General features: G+C 39.0%; 1 protein-coding gene across 1 annotated transcript in view; it reads right to left on the reverse strand.

The window, feature by feature from the left end:
* The window catches only part of SPATS2L (spermatogenesis associated serine rich 2 like), a 57719-nt gene that overhangs the window by 16382 nt on the left and 25246 nt on the right, over nt 1-16091 (reverse strand). Inside the window, exons 3-7 of the mRNA XM_005415948.3 lie at nt 12882-12990; nt 9369-9418; nt 8708-8948; nt 6503-6703; nt 5955-6090 (exon numbers count right to left, since the gene is read on the reverse strand). Of these exons, the coding sequence (XP_005416005.1) occupies nt 5955-6090; nt 6503-6703; nt 8708-8948; nt 9369-9418; nt 12882-12990 (737 nt within the window). The remainder of the gene's footprint in view (nt 1-5954; nt 6091-6502; nt 6704-8707; nt 8949-9368; nt 9419-12881; nt 12991-16091) is intronic.

Consider the following 16091-nt stretch of genomic DNA (forward strand, 5'->3'; position numbering starts at 1 on the left):
AAAACTGACATGGAAAACCTTTTCCTGAAAGAACATTTCTAAATTTTAGTTATTTAGAAATGAAGGCATCATCTCACAATTTGGCAGTTTTATCAATGGTGAGTATGAGTTGTACCATGGCTTGTTAGCATCCCGCACATTTTTACACAAACTTGTAAACTATTTCTTCCCTATTTGAGTTTCAGTTCTGATCTAATTCCTGAGGTATCTGAATACCTTACTGGTTAAATATTTTAGCCTAAACACACTCCAGAAAGGAGAAGACAGTTGTTGAGCTCCTGCTACAGAAGTCACTTTTTCAAAAGCACATTGGAAAGTCGCCTCAAAGAAAGGCCTGGCTTTTTGGAATAATGTCAGTTGAAATTTTTCAGGATAATTATTCTCTTTTTGTGTTTAGTAAGCTAGATTTCTCATTAGTCTGACAACTGTGAGATCAGAAAGGAGATAGTCACCTATGACATGTACAAAATCAAGAGTATACCTGCACAGCCTCAAAACTTGTGTGTTATGTTTTACTGAGGATGACAAACACACCTGTGAATGACTGGGAGGGAAGAGGGCAGACACAGCACCATAAAATACAGACAACAGCTAAGAAACAATGTAATCCACCTTTGAATCTCACCTCTTTCATCCAGCTTCACAAACTTGTTAAAAAAATACTGTGATGAAGTAATTGTAAAAGACAAAGGGGTCAGAAGGGGGACTTATGTATCTCATTGAAACATAACTCCCCCCAGTTCCAAGAGCTCTGTCTGTTCTCTCCACTAATGCACAGCAAGGGTGATCCCAGACTGCTGGAGGTCATGAGAAGAGTGCCAATACTGCTGCAGCTCTCCAGGCAGGTACCCAGCCTGGGGCCAGAGCTGTTGGATCAGGTTCTCCCAGACCACCCAGGCAGCAGGGCCTTGGTCAAAGCACTTATCTTTGGAAGTACCTGAAAACCCAGTGGGGCCAAGGAAACCGGAACAAAAGGAGATTATTTTTATCTTCTCTGTGCTGACAAGGTTAAGGACTGGATCATGTGACTGGTGGGCAAACAAACATCACAATAAACTGCAAGAGGATTTGACCTGGACTTTAGAAGCATAAGGACTACTAAAGGTTGGCTGTCAGACAAACAGAAACCTCAGAAGACTTGCCTGGAAATGGAGAGAAAAACAGACCAGAACTCTGTTCAGCGTAAAGCAATACCAGTCCTAGCCTTTCCAGCCATCTGCCCATCTCCAAACAACCACAGCACAAACAGGTAGCTCTCATCTGGTGCCACTGATTCTGGGCTAGGGGCGACAGAAAACCAGTATCTTTACAGTTTGCCAAGTAGGGGTCTCAGAAAGGGGCAACTGTGTTCTCATTGTTCTGCAACTGAGCACTGGCACCACTGCTCCCTACCCCACACCGAGTCAGTACAGACACAACTATGTAAGTATAGAGATAATTCTGTTCTTTTAGATTACTTCTTCCCCCATTCAACCACTCCTCTGCTTTAAGTTAGAAAACAATGTGAAAACTTCTTAATTTTCCCCAAACATACAGCAAATGCTTTCTAACTGTTATCTTGAATCTATTTTATTTTTAAACTGTCAGTATTGCCAAACTCCATCTTCCCAGCACTATGTCAGAATCATTTTTTTATCTAGCCTGTAGTAAAGCTTTCAACTACTTTTTCTTCACTCCAAAAACTCAGTTGTGTTGATTTTCATGCTCTCTACACAGCAGTGGACATATCAATACGTACAAAAGAGAAGAGAAGCCTGTATTTACGTGGTTCAGTTCCGCATGCAGCGTAATTAAACCTGGTTCTTACTGTTTTCTATAGACCATTTGTGGCTGGCAGCAGACCATATGGGCAAGTAGCAGATGTTCCCTTTTAGTTGTCAATATGACTGTATGAATGCCCAATATGTGAAAATTATTTTCTGGCAAGAGGTGTTATGGGGAACTGTGGCTCCTTTTGTGCTCTACACATTTCACTCAGATTTCCTGGGGCTCTCCTTTCATCCCCAAGATGGTTATTCAGTCCCTTGGTGGAAAAGAAGTGAGAACACAGTTAATGCACGCAGGTTTTAAGCTTGGCAACAAATGTCTCAAGTGCACTCCAGTGAGAGGAGAGTTCATTTAGCTTTTTTAACCTTTCCCTGCAACTTCAGGACTACTTGGTAGCCTTCTTTTCTGTGCTCTACACTACCATGGGACATGGCTACGCTCTGATATATTTTATATCAAAGTAGTAAGGGAAGCACCTCATGTTCTCACTGACACCAAGGTATTCCTGAAAACCATACAGCAAAGTTGAATGCAATGAGGACAAATACTGGATCAAGAGCTAATATCAAGAAGATTTCTCTCCTAACTTTCAGGCCCACGTGAGCCTGACGAACACTGCCCTTCAGCTCACTTCGCCAAGTGCTCTCATAACCTTGGGAAAGCAAAGCCACAGAAAGCCCAGCAAGAGCAGGGGTGACCAGAGTGCTGGATCACAGCAGGAGCACAATCCACATGAGACTGCAAAAGACTTCTTGTGGGGCTAAGTGCCCTGCCTGGTCCAGCCCATGGCTTGTAAAACGCTATAGAGTCTTCTGGCATGAAAAGAACTCAATAAATGCAAGCTGTTATCACTTCTTCTGAGCACACAGAGAATTACTCCAGTTATCAGAAACTTCAGTTAGGTTCTTTAAGAAAGAGGAAGTAAGCCCAATGCAATGTTTTTAAATAAACATCTTTCTGGGATTGTTATTTGCCCCATTTTGCTACAAAGTCAAAACTGAAGTAAGCATTGCATTTTCCCCCCAAGGTTTTACAGGGGTTCACAGCACATCTGCTCCCTAGAATTGTTTTTCAGATTGTGGGAGGGTATGCACTATTTTGCCAGATAGGTGACTTTTTAAATAGCAGCATATTACATGTTTAGGAGTAACTTCCCTATTGTCTAGGTCAAGCTGTGAAAAATCAGCCAGAGAGAAACATGGATTTTCACTGGCAGCTATCACTCAATAGTTTTTGCTGTTAAAAGGAGGAGTTCTTGTGAATGTTTCTGCTGAAGCTTTTAGGACATCTTAGGCCACATGTGCTATTCATTTAACTCCATAATAATGGTTTAATTTACTGTCTGAAAGTAGGAGGAAGATACATGATATTATCTTTGCATTCTTCATTCTTTCTGTGATTGGTAAAATAAGGAAAGATTAAAACCAAAAAAAAAGATCATCAGAAAGTCAAAAATATTACTGACTCTTGCAATGCAGTTTTGATTCTGACCCTGATAACAAAAAAAGACACAAAAGTGGTCTTATATCCCATTATCAAAGGAAGAAAAATAAACCCAGAAGAGACAAATGAGCATGTGTTTCAGCATTCAGCTGAAATGCAAGATAAAAGCTTCTGACTTGATTTAGCTTCACTAAAACCCCTTAGGTAGTGCCAGCTGTGTGTAACAGGAAGGAGTTACAGTACTGAGCTCATTCCAGGGTTCCTGGCAGTTCTGTAACAGACAGCACTTGGTGGCTGTGGTATCTCCTGTCCTTCTCAAGCAGCCCACACTCCAGCAGAAACTGGGAGAGGAACTTGGAAAAGCTTTGGAATCACGATCACAATGGAGACCTGACATCATGTCCTTGCTATGGTTATTCCATAGCATTCTGGGAGCCACAGCTTAGCTGAATTCCTTAATTTTTTCACTGTGTCACAGTGAAAGTCCACGCCGAAGGAGAGTAATAAATATGCTCACTTAAAACCCTATCCTCCTGCTAGCACTGGGGATGTTTTGTTCAATTACGGAGCAAGGAAACTCCCATGTAAATAACACACACTAGACCCTGCAGCTCAGGAATACAGTGTGACCCTTGTATGAGGTCTGAAGCTGTATGTATCACTGGTTCAGGTGATTTCTACCCAAATCCACTAAATCTACAGCAGTTGTCAGGGAGTTTTTGGAAACAAGCCATTAAAACAGCTGTGCCCATCTTCCTCAAAGTTTAGGCCACAAGATCATAAGAAATATCAGATAAGTCTCTTTAATTTTAGCAAAGATGGTGTTAAGTCAGGCAGTTTACTGTTTAAACAAAAAATCTACTTCATTCATTTGAAGAAAAACCTAAATGTTAGACTTATGAGCTGCCAAAAGCAACATAGCCACAGTACTGAGATTTCCATAAACATCTGACATTGTACTGTCCTCACTGCAATGTTATGCTGAGGCACAAATATTCAGACCACAGATCTGTTAGATTCTAGAGCTTCCAGCAGACTCCACTTCAATAATTTAGGCACTGAAGCTGGTAGGAGGCAAAATAAAATTAAGCCTATTGAAAAGTTTTCCAGGCTATTTTAATAATTTTAAGTACTTGCATTTACAAACTCTTTTGGGGTATTTTAGTATTGGGCAATACGCTTTACTGCTTTTCAAACTAAAATATGAATACATAAAAAATGAAGAATTTCAGTTCTGAACTTACTACCTTCCTGCACTTTTAGATCATGACAGAATTCTAAGTCTGTTCTGTGATCAGAGTGACAATTGCTTAAAGACTGAATTGCCTGTGACTGCCAGCAGCCAAGGTGAGACATGTGACATAAGATATTTTTAACACTCCTACCAAAAATAAAAAAGTGAGTGTGAACCACTCAGCAAATGAGATCCAACTACAGTTTTCTCAGAGAAAAGGTCCCCTCTGAGAACGACCAAAAAAGGGTGGAAGGAGTTGATGAACTCCGCTCAAATTTTTATCCCAACAATCTTATTACTACATGTAAGTTCATTAGCAAAAAATCACTGTAATGGCTCCAGAACAATCCTGACAACATTACTGAGTTTAGTACAACGGGTGATCACAGCTCACATTCACTGCAGAAACAGAAACACAGCTCTCCCTGCTATCCAGTAAAGTACACTGGGGGCTCAGTGAATCAGAATCTTCCCCAAAATCAGCTCAGCAGCACTTGGATTTTCTGCCCATAGAGAAGTAGAGCCTCAATGGCTCTAAAGTTACTTTAGATGCATCTTTGAAGACAAGGAATACACCACTGAAGTCCAAAGTCAACAAACTTCTGCCAATACTACTGCTCTTTTATAAGATATGCTTATGAAAATACTGACAAATACTGTGATTGAATTAAATGGGAAAGCTTTTCCTCTGATTTGTAACCAAGTATTGTACATTTTAATATGATTTCTTTTTATTACAACACTGTCTAATGCATAGGTTTTATATGACATCTATGCTTAACCAAGGCTGAGTGAAACTCAAAGCAGGAAATACTTTTCTATGACAAGAATATATCAAATATGCAACTTGCTACTACAGCCATTATTTCTGCTATAAGTTTTCAAAAGGTGTAGGTGTACATGCTAAAGATCAGCAGTAATCAAAATTATAATGAAAAAAAAAGATTAAAGACATAAAAAATGAGGAAAAAGAATGAACTAGAGATGCAAATTGGAAATTGAATGATGAATGGGAAACTTGGAAGGAACTATGAGGGAAAGTTAAGAGAACAATGGTAGGATAAGAAGCAAAGATGATGGGACATGAAGAGACAGTAAAGGACTGTCTGCCAAAGGAGGTAAGATCAAAGATGCAGTATAGAAAGAAGAGATTTAAAGAAGGTAAAAGAGACTTCAGAAAATCCCAGACAGGATATTTAGAACAGCTTTCATTTGCTCACATATGTTGCCACTGAATCTGATACAAAATAATTAGGTCAAGATGGATAATTAAGGAGTAAAAGAAATCCAAGTTTTTTTCAAAGAACTTTATGTATGTATACAGTATATGCATATATTACTTCCTGGTTGGTGAGGAGTATCATTACTTAAATGGCATCATGGGTTTTTTTCATGAAACCAAATGCTGCGAACAAAGAGGGTGTAAGTGACCCCTCCCCACTAATACCAGTCACTTAATTAGTCCCTTTTCTAAGTGGAGCTGATGGATCCCTGCAGCTGATTTACCTACCAGCTGTGTAATTCTGCAAAAGCAGCTTTGATCTTCTTGACTGAATTATCCACTTCCTCTTTGATCATCACACGGTATCTGGTTAGAGAAACAGTGCAACGCTGCAAGTCTTTTACTGACTTTTCAATGTTTGGCCCTAAAATAGAAAACAAAAATTGCATGGTAGTCAGAAAGTTGGTTTTAGTTTTTCTGAATGAGGCACCAGGAATAGTTCAACATATTATTTGCCCAGACTAGAATGAAGTGGGTATTCTACTGAAGTCCATAAACCCAACTTTTTCATAGTCCCTCCCTAGTGCTCTTCAGTTTCTAAACATGTTTGCTGAAATACATCCCCCAAATCAAATAAATATTAGAAAGGCATTACTAATTCAAATTAATCAGTTTAATATGTTAAATAGAGCATAAATGAATTCATTTTTTAAATAATTCTGCCTGTACTTTCCAACACATCTCTTTTTAACTTTTGTGAATTCAGTCAGAGGTTTTTTCCTGGAGGCCTCAGCTGTTTTTGACCTCAGAACACAGGAACCAGAGACCCAATTTACCTCTTTTTTTGACTGAATCATCTGTCTTTGTTTCAGGTTGGGTTGACAGATTGGGTGATTTAACTGAGGAAGATTTTGACTTTGGCCTGCCTAGGTTACACTGGAGTTGAACTGATGACTGAAGGGGCTCGTGCTGTTCTACTCCATTCACAGTCTTTGGGTTTGATTCCACAGATACTCTCTGGCGTTCTCGTTCTCTGTCTGCAAGAAAGCATTAAGGAAGAAAACAGGGAGTTGTAAGATTAAGAAAGGTATGAAGCCTTACTTTTAAGTCAGAATGACTTTATGGTGTTCTCCTGGCACACATTCTACAGAACCTCAGAGAGCTATGACAACAAACGAAATTGTTTTGGTAATTAAACACTAATTGGAACACTTCCTTATTTCAACAGTGTATAAAGGAAAATCTCAATTAAAAAATCAACTCTTTCATGCCAATGGGGAAAACACCTCATAACATAAAAAGCATGCTACCAATTATAGTATTTGTCCAAATATGCATATATATAGCACACAAAAAACATTCCTAATTTTACTAAAGGCAATTTAAAAGCACTGACTAAACATTCCTACCTGAAATACTTACCTTGCCTGACTACAGATTTCTATCAGAAGCTGCTGCTAAGAGGAAGCAAGCAGGAAATGAAAGTATGTCAAAGATTAGGCTCCTGGGTTCAACAGCTTCAGAGGGATAAAAATGCCTGAGCCTGTTTGGCTGCCACAAGACAACCTGGTTTCCTCTTTCCAAAACTTCAAAGGGATTCAAGATACCAGCATCATGACAGAGGAACAAGCAGCCAAAGCATGACTGTGAAAACTGACAGGCAAGGCCAGCTATTACTGCCACTGTGAATTTCAGTTAAGGAAACAAGCATAAAAAGTGATTTGTTGTGTTAACTCATTTTTCTAATTTTTGCACTCACTTCAATGAATGAATGATTCTTTATTCTTAAGATGCTTTTTATGCATCACTTGATTCAACTGATGATCCATGGTGTCTGGAGAAAAGGGACTTGTGAGATTTACAGCTCGATTATGGCCCATGGAATGGGATAAACACTGCTGGGATTGAGGGATATCACATGGACAGGCACAGCATATCAACTAATGACTTCTTTCTGCCCTGGCTGGGTATTAGGACAGGTGGAAAGCACAGCTTGGTATATTTAATGGCAACCATGTAACACCAGAAGAACAAGGAGGAACATCAGTACTCACATTTTAAATCAGCTTTTAAGGGCTTTATAAGGTTGAGTCTAAAAACAGAAAAGGTATCTTGCATAAAACAGTATGTAAGAAAATAATGAAAGAAGTCAAAGAAACCTGTGAATCTGTGAAACCAAGAAACTCCAGTAATGCAGGGCTCTGGACACATCAAAGTTTTGATGCCAGCACCGGTCTTGCACACACTGAGGAACTCTCCTCTGAGAGAATTGCCTCTAACCCTGTTCAACCCTGGCTGCATCTCACATTAGTGCAAATAGAACATTCTTTATAAATCAAGGCTTTCTACTCTCAGGTGAGGCTGCCCTTGCTACATAACTCTAAACAGCAAATTAGAAACCAGCAATCTATCAGCTGACCTGTAAAGAAAGGCCAGGGCTCTTCAGGTTCTGTCCCTAAGATTTGATCTTCTGAAATTTGTTGTTAACATGCTTAACTGTTTTTACTGCATTTAATTAGCATGTACTAAAAGGCTATCAGAGTGCCTTTCCACATCACAAAGGCCTTCCCTTCCCTGCTAAGAAAAGTCAGTGGAGGCCTACTGTGACTAGCCTGTATAGGGAAGATGAGAAAAAGAAAAAATGGACTAGGTTGTACTAAGCAATAAAGAAATCCAGTAATATGCCAAAACCTCATAGTGCTCAGACATCTTTACCCCACACAAGGGATTTAATAATTTTGCTAACAATTTGACACTCAAGTCATTTTCTAACCCTGCATTTTTCTATATTTCTACCTGTAATATTCTGGATCAGCTGGGCTGTCTATAGGAGAAGAAAGACATTTTGCAAGGAAACATATTACAAAATGAACAGTGTACAGATATTAATCTATTGGCATGAGACTGATAGTTATGTGCATTATTTTTCCACAAAAACATCTCTACAACATCTTCATGGCAATAAAAATACCATGGTCTTTATGTCAACGGAGGCTTGGCTACTGCCAGTTGCAAAGGTGCTCTCTGTCAGATGAACTGACCTTTGATTTCTGGACAGTCCAGTGCTGACCCTGCAAATCCGGAGCCTTTGTTCTCAGGAGAAGTGGTTTCCAGTTTCTGATTGGCAGAACCACGGCCAGAGTTGTCCTTAGGGCATCCATTCATATGACAGTCATTTATTTGCTGAGTCTCTTGAGATGCCTTCTCAGGTCCACTATTCTTGGTTTTAGGATCTTTATTGCCTTGGTGCTGTTTAGATTTGCTTCTTTTTCTCCTATTGTTCTAAATGGAGAAATATTGCAAGAACAGAGACATCACTCAATGCAAATTGTACAAACTCAAAATACAATCAGTAAATTGAGCACTCTGAGTGGCTGTGACTACCCAGCATACAGTTTCTTATTAAAAGAGTTTTTGTGCCTGGGCTGTTTTGGGGTTTCTCCTGTGCTTGTCCCGGGTCCCACATCCAGTCACACACATGTGCTGTCCCAGAAATTTGCTCAGAACACTGGGCTTAGTGAAACAATGACAGAAGAATAGGATTAAAAATAGTACACACATCTGCTTTCAAGTACTGTCTACAGGTGTGAATGAAGTCACCTGTGCTGGAAAAGGCCAAGTACTGACCCAAAGTAGTACAATTCAAGCACAGGCAGCTGACAAGTGATTTAAATGCCTTGACTCTAAAGAGCAAGTTCTTACCTTCTTTTTCCCTGTCATATTCCATTCCTTTAGAACCTGAGTTGCACTGCCTAGAGAAAGATAAAACATTTCAAGAAAAGTTCAGCTATGAAAAAGAACCATGTGTTCACGATCAGTTTCTAGTCTCCTGGTTGAGGAGCATTTCAATTTGTTGTGAATTCTCTTACGTGGGTAGAACAAAATGGACACTGCTGCCTTTCTTCTTCTCAGTTACCTGTTTTGATTTCACTACTTATAGTGGATGGTCTACTTGGCACTACTGGCTTTTTATGGACCTCACTGCACAAAGTGATTGTGTGCCTAACTTAAAACATTAGCATAACACCCAGAAAAATCAACACTCAAATCTCTTGCCTGGAAAGGAAAGTATCTCAGCACCCAGAGTCAACAATGAGTACGTTAAATAGTCCACCTTGACTCTAGAACATACAAAAGTTTTAAAAACGTCTGGCATTTTTATCACAATTTTCTATGTGTTGCCTGTCATCTTCAGAAGACCTAAGAATATAAAAAGTAAAGAATTAGCATCCAAAAGAGTAATTTCGTGGACTCTTGCATAAAATTTGCATCACACAAATACAGTAAACTTAGGCCTGGCAGAAAAAAAGGGTAAAAAATTATACTGAAAAGTAATTACAGTTAGACTAGAAATTCTGCCTGTCAGCCATAAGTTGCTTAGATAAATTTATGGAACAAAGCAGGCAGAGCTTTGGTCAGACTAGTGCCTGCTGCCATGTTAGAAGAAAACTCTTCTCCTTCTAATTAACATCATCATTTTGTTTTCCTGTATCCTAATGCTGAAAACAGATCTCATGGTAAGCATGCAGTCTGAACTGTCATGCAAACTACTATGGCAGCATCTGCTACAATAATATTTTAAATGCCAGCAGATTAAAGGTTTTCTGCTTGAATTTAACACCCACTTTACCATCACTTCACAAATCCAGTAAATACTCCATTATTTGCCTTTTCAAGTGGATTTCATACTCAGCCATTCCTCTCAATCCTTTCAGCAAAATCTTGCTATTAGTATTAAGAAAAATTGCTGTTTTCTGACCACCATGAGTTGTCAACCTGTATGCAGCCAAACAAGTGTGAGGTTTTCAGATGTACGGAAATTACTTTTCTATCACAATAAACCAGATCCAAGATTATCTGGTGAGCCTGTCACATACAACAGGAAAGATTACGAATCTTGCTAAGTCAAATCTGTTAAATTGTGAAAAAACTTCCATGGAATCCATCAAAGCCATGTTTTATTTGCTAGATGACATGACAATGCAGATAGAAGGCTAAGACAACTTCTATTTCATGTATAACTATATACATATTTACAATTAGTTACACACACACACTTATGTACGTGTAAGTACAATCCCCTCTCCTAAAAATACCTCATCTTTTGACAGGCACCATGTTTCTGTATCAAGTAATAAACATTTGCTCCCCATTTTACTCCATGTTGCTGAAAATATGTGATTTCATGTGACAGCTTTGATAACTGTTTTCACAGCAGCAACCAACACCCTTTTTGTGTTGGCTGGTGGTGTCTTTGCTTTGCTTCCCTCAGCTTCCCTGTGAATACTATGCATGCTGAGAGTTACTTTAGGGATTCATCCAACTATCCTCTCTTACTTCCAATTGGAAATGCACTAACTGTCCAAATCCCAAAGCCCTCATTTGAATACACCAGTTTATTTTCTTGAACACATCTACAAAGCAGCTGAACAGACCTTCTGGTTATGCTTAATTAGATAAACTAGCATAGCAAATAAAACATTTGAACCCTCTTTCACTTAAATCAAATTTTACATACAGAAAAAAATTCGTAACAGAGGGATCACCTAAATGTCACTCCAGTTATGAAGCAAGATTGGAAACTAAACATGAATATTTCTTGATTCAGCAAGCAGCACCTCTGAGAGAAGCACTGCATGGAGGCAGCTCAACCTTTCCACTCAGCATGGCCATCCCAATGTTTTTCATTGCAGGACTTCTCAGAGAGTGTTATTTTAATCTTAGCAATTTTTATCATTCGTGTGAAAAAATATTTCAGTTATTCATTCTATCCAAAGCAGCAGCTACCTGGAGATGTATCTTTTCTGCTCTTTCCAGACAGTAACAAATATTAGCAATTTTCATATACTCCCTCACAAAGACTTCTGAACAGTAATCATGAACTGGTGAAGTTCCAGCAAAGGTCATCTGAACTCAGGTATAACAGCTTGCTTTTCTTCATGACTTTATTGCACTTCTTTCAAAGCTTGTGCTTGCCCTGTTTCTTCCTTACAGCAGGTGATGAAAGAACTTCCTCTTTTGAGGAACCATTGGAAACGATTCATAAGCCACGAGCAAGCTACGGTAACTTACTACAAAATGAAGTGAAAGCAACTTACTGAATAGTCAAACAGTCCTCCATTACCTTCCCCAGGACATACATTACAGAGAAAAAAAATTATTGTTAATTGGATGAATCACACTTCCCTTTTTCTCTGTGTGTGTGTGCACAGACAAGTGCAATTTCAATACATCCCTCAGAATGTAACTGTCTGTGCAGCTGCCTGAAGCAAAAAGAACCATATAGGTCTGGTGGAAGAATTTTGATACATTTATAAATAGTCCAGTTTGCTTGCATCTGCTTTTTGCATATTGGTAATTCCTAGTACACGATGATGCTTTTTGGCTGATACATTTTAGTAAGTTATTCCAAATCAAACCCAAAAATATTTTGAAGCAAAATAGGCATGAATTAAACAACTTGCTGAGATAGCAAAAATGAGGCATTTTTAAGATATACAGGGCCATTTGAGACCACTGAACTTCTATCATCATGTACGTAACCCCAAGCTACAAAAATTTTGAAAAAGATTGCTCATGGTATGCCATTACTTCTGCAAAGGATTTCTCACAGATTCTGGTGAAAGTTCAAAATACTTGACTTTATATATTTACCAGGAAAGTGATATTAAAATCCAAGTGACCTTTCATTAGGGGTGGTCTCATGACGTAAAATACAAACATGGATCCAGGTTTAAATGGCTCAAACTTTCAATGGAGTCTTGGTTCAGCCATTATAAATGTCAAGGCTATTTGCAAAATTCAGATTGAGGTTTGAATGTCAATGTATGCATCAAGTTCAGGGGTTTAGGGGCCTGGTATGTGCTTCAGAACTATCCTGAACTGTTCTTAGCTACTGTATCTTCAATAGTGAATAATTTCCTGACATATTATTTTAAAAAACTTAAACTTTCATGCAGAATAAAGAAGCAGGTCTGCAGTAAGAATGGCTTCAAGAATGGCAAAGTCAGGTAGAACAGATGAACAACCATGTCAGTCTCATACTATGAAGAAGCAAAGATGCAGCCAGGAGGATCAATTTTTTTACAATTAACAAGCGTCACATATCGGATTTCAGAAGAACTAGAGAGTATATTTTGAGCCACTAGAGACAACAAATACTTGGCATGTCATTGAATCCCTCCTGCATTAGTGAAAAAGGTACATTGTACTCACCATCCATGAAAGCTTGAACAGCCTTGTCTACATTGTTATCAAATTGCTGCAACACCAGAACTATCTCATTATTGCTTTTGTTCGGAACAATTGATCGGATTGCATTGATCTGTAAGTAAAGGAAGACAATCACATGAATTGATCATACTCCTTTAGACTATAAGGTACCTGTGCCAATGCATGTTTATATAAAAGCCTGTTGCATTGAGGGGCTCAAAAGCACACAGCAATGTATCTATCTGCACAAAGCAATGCCCATCCTATCCTCACCCAGCCATGCAAATAATGAAGCAGTTTCTGCATGACATCAAATCATCATACTGGTAGCCAGTAATCCTGGAAACAAATCCAACTCTCAGTCACAGCGGAAGAACTAGCTAAATTCAACTGACAGACTTTGGCCTTATGCTCCTTTCCCAAATGCTCTATTTGCTGCCAAGTGTCTTGACATACTACCTATGCAAATTTAGTGAGCACACAACTTTTTCAACAAGGCTCTTATATGGCCCTGCTACATCAAAGTTATGACTGATTTTTTTTGGCATCTGAAAAACAGTCATATGCATGAAAGCAGTCAGAGACTAAAAGAGAACAATATAATTTTTAAAAGTTCTAGTGGCTGCTCAACATTATTTCAGTTTGCTGTTCCATATACAAGTGACCAGGAAGCTTGTGTAACAAAATCCTGAACAAAGGACATGGGGTGCCAAATGCTTCCTTCAGGAAACTGCTGATGGATGAGGTCTTACACCCACAGATGACTCTGGCATGCAATACTTAAATTTCACAGCCTTTGCTACTGCTGTACTGTCAGTATCCATTGATACCAAATGGAATTCAACTCATGAAGTTTTAATAAAATATTCCTACTGGAATCACATTATCATTTATTTTCTCATCCCTATATATTATAACTGAAAGCAAATAGCTACATGAAACTTTGTTGCTATTTTATTTTAATGCTATAAAAATTTTACTAGATCAGACCAAAATAAAAATATTTAAACACAATTAGGAAAACAAAAGCCTATGATAAAAAATGAGAGACTCTGCCAGACCAGTTTAGCTGTTCCAAATTAGCTTTATGAGCTTCTGTGTCAAGATATCCAGCACGTATTTACAATCAGAAACTTCTTACTGTCCTGCAAATGTTTATCTGGCACCCTTCCTTTGTCATATTTTTGTGGGAATACATCCTTGATTAGGGTGTACTTTATTTACTGCATTCCAACGTCATCATGCTAATTGTGAAGCAGTGTGGTCTTTTTATTGTACTGTGAAATATAATTGTGAAAAAGTAATACATGAAGGTAGAGCTGTTTAAGGGCATTAGGCTGGCTCACATGACAAAAGCATTCACACTACCTTGTCTTAGCTGCCCACTTAGGTGCTGAAGGACAATCCCTATGGAGTCTCCATCAGTGGGGACATAGGAAGGTGACTGAGAGCACTCAAGTGCTCAGATTTGACCAAAATAATCTAATTTACCTGTAGTATGTGTACCCCACTCCTCAACCACTGTGTTCCCCTGTCCTGTATACTACCATAAACCAGGAATCAAGGCATGCTCTGCCAATGCAGTGATGAAACAGCTCAGATTCCTGATGCCTACTGGACTCAGCGTCAGAACTGCAAAAGGCTCATGCTTGGCTTCAATACATGTTAGTACAGCTACTTAGGATGATTTACTGTGCTCCTGTCCATCATCCCATCACACCCCTCTCTGCAGCTTCACATGCACCCACAGCACCTCTCAGGTAGCAAGCCTAGCCTTGGGCAGTCCAGGCCAAACCCAGAATTTAGAAGGCAGTGGAGTGAAGTGCTTGCCTACTTCCCCAGGACCCTTCCCCAGAGGCCTATCCCAATGTCTGTCTGATGCTGCCATGCTACGACTGAACCAGGCCAGCCCACAAGCTCAGTCCCCAGCCAACAGAGGCTGCTCTAGAATATCTACTGAACAGGGGTAACTTTATGTTAAAGTTCATACAGAGTAGGCTGGCAAGTGGACTGCTTGAACCAGAGGTTGTTGTTGCCAGAAGCTATGCAGAAAATCCCCCGTCTGCTCAAGTTTCTCTCTTCAGCTGACATGCATGCATGGGGAAGAAGTAATAGAATAGTTCTCCGCTATGCACTGCAGGCAGCCAAGTGAAAACTATCCCAAATCAATAGGATGTGAAGAGAAAGCACTGGAAAAAGAAGTTAATTAATCTAGTGATTGTGGGCACAGGCATGCTATTTACTGATAAAGCTGCAACAAGTGTGAGCAGAGCTGGCTCCACAATAAGAGTTGGCAAAGACACTAAGGTAGAACAGGCCACAAGCTGCAGACATTTTATGTTCAAGCTCGTAGCTCTCAAACATTTTCACCATGTGGATTACATCTTCATATTCTCACAAAAAAACTCCCCTCTTCTTTCACAATCATGTGAATCGTCTCTCTGCCTACTCAAAATTGCATAATCTCCTTGTGGTAACTGCTTACAGGAAAAATAGTAAAAGAAATATCTAGAGTATTCTACCCAACTTTAAACATAAGCACAAGGATCTCCCATGGCTTCTAGGTCCTACTTTGCTATGAAAGGTCTGCAAGCCTCAGGAAGCATCTGGAAACAACCAAGTGAGGCTAAGACCTCACTCAGAGGATCAGCTAACTCGCCACACAGTGCACTTTGGAAACTTAAAAAGAAGAATATCTGTAGGGTAGAGGACATTGACACACAAGAACTCAACCAAGCAGGCTATGTTTTAGACTACAAAATCAACCAAAGACTTTCTGTTTGCACTGTGTGATATTTGTTAAGAATTTTTTGATTATAGAAAAACCAGAATTAAAAGTTAAACTGTGCTTCATCCAACTAATACTATAATTAAATAAAAAAGGTTATGGAAACATTTTAATTGTGGAGATAACCTAAAAAAAAACTAGGATGATGATCTTAGGAAAAATACTTAACAGTACAGAGAAAAGAAATTCTGGAATTTCAAAGACAAAGATCTGTGTGCCAGATAGCAAGTTTACAACACATGCACTGTTTTATCAATGTTTTATTCCAAAATATATTTCAACTGTTGTAGGCAGGCAATGAAAATGTCAGCAATTTCTGGACAGAAATTACTGACATGTGGTTACAAGACTCAGATTGTGACCTGACAGTATATCTGGAAGGAGGACAAGGTATATGGAGGGAGACCAGGCTATGTGACAGCCTT

Source organism: Geospiza fortis, unplaced genomic scaffold (genome assembly GCF_000277835.1).
Source record: "Geospiza fortis unplaced genomic scaffold, GeoFor_1.0 scaffold112, whole genome shotgun sequence".
NCBI lineage: Eukaryota > Metazoa > Chordata > Aves > Passeriformes > Thraupidae > Geospiza > Geospiza fortis.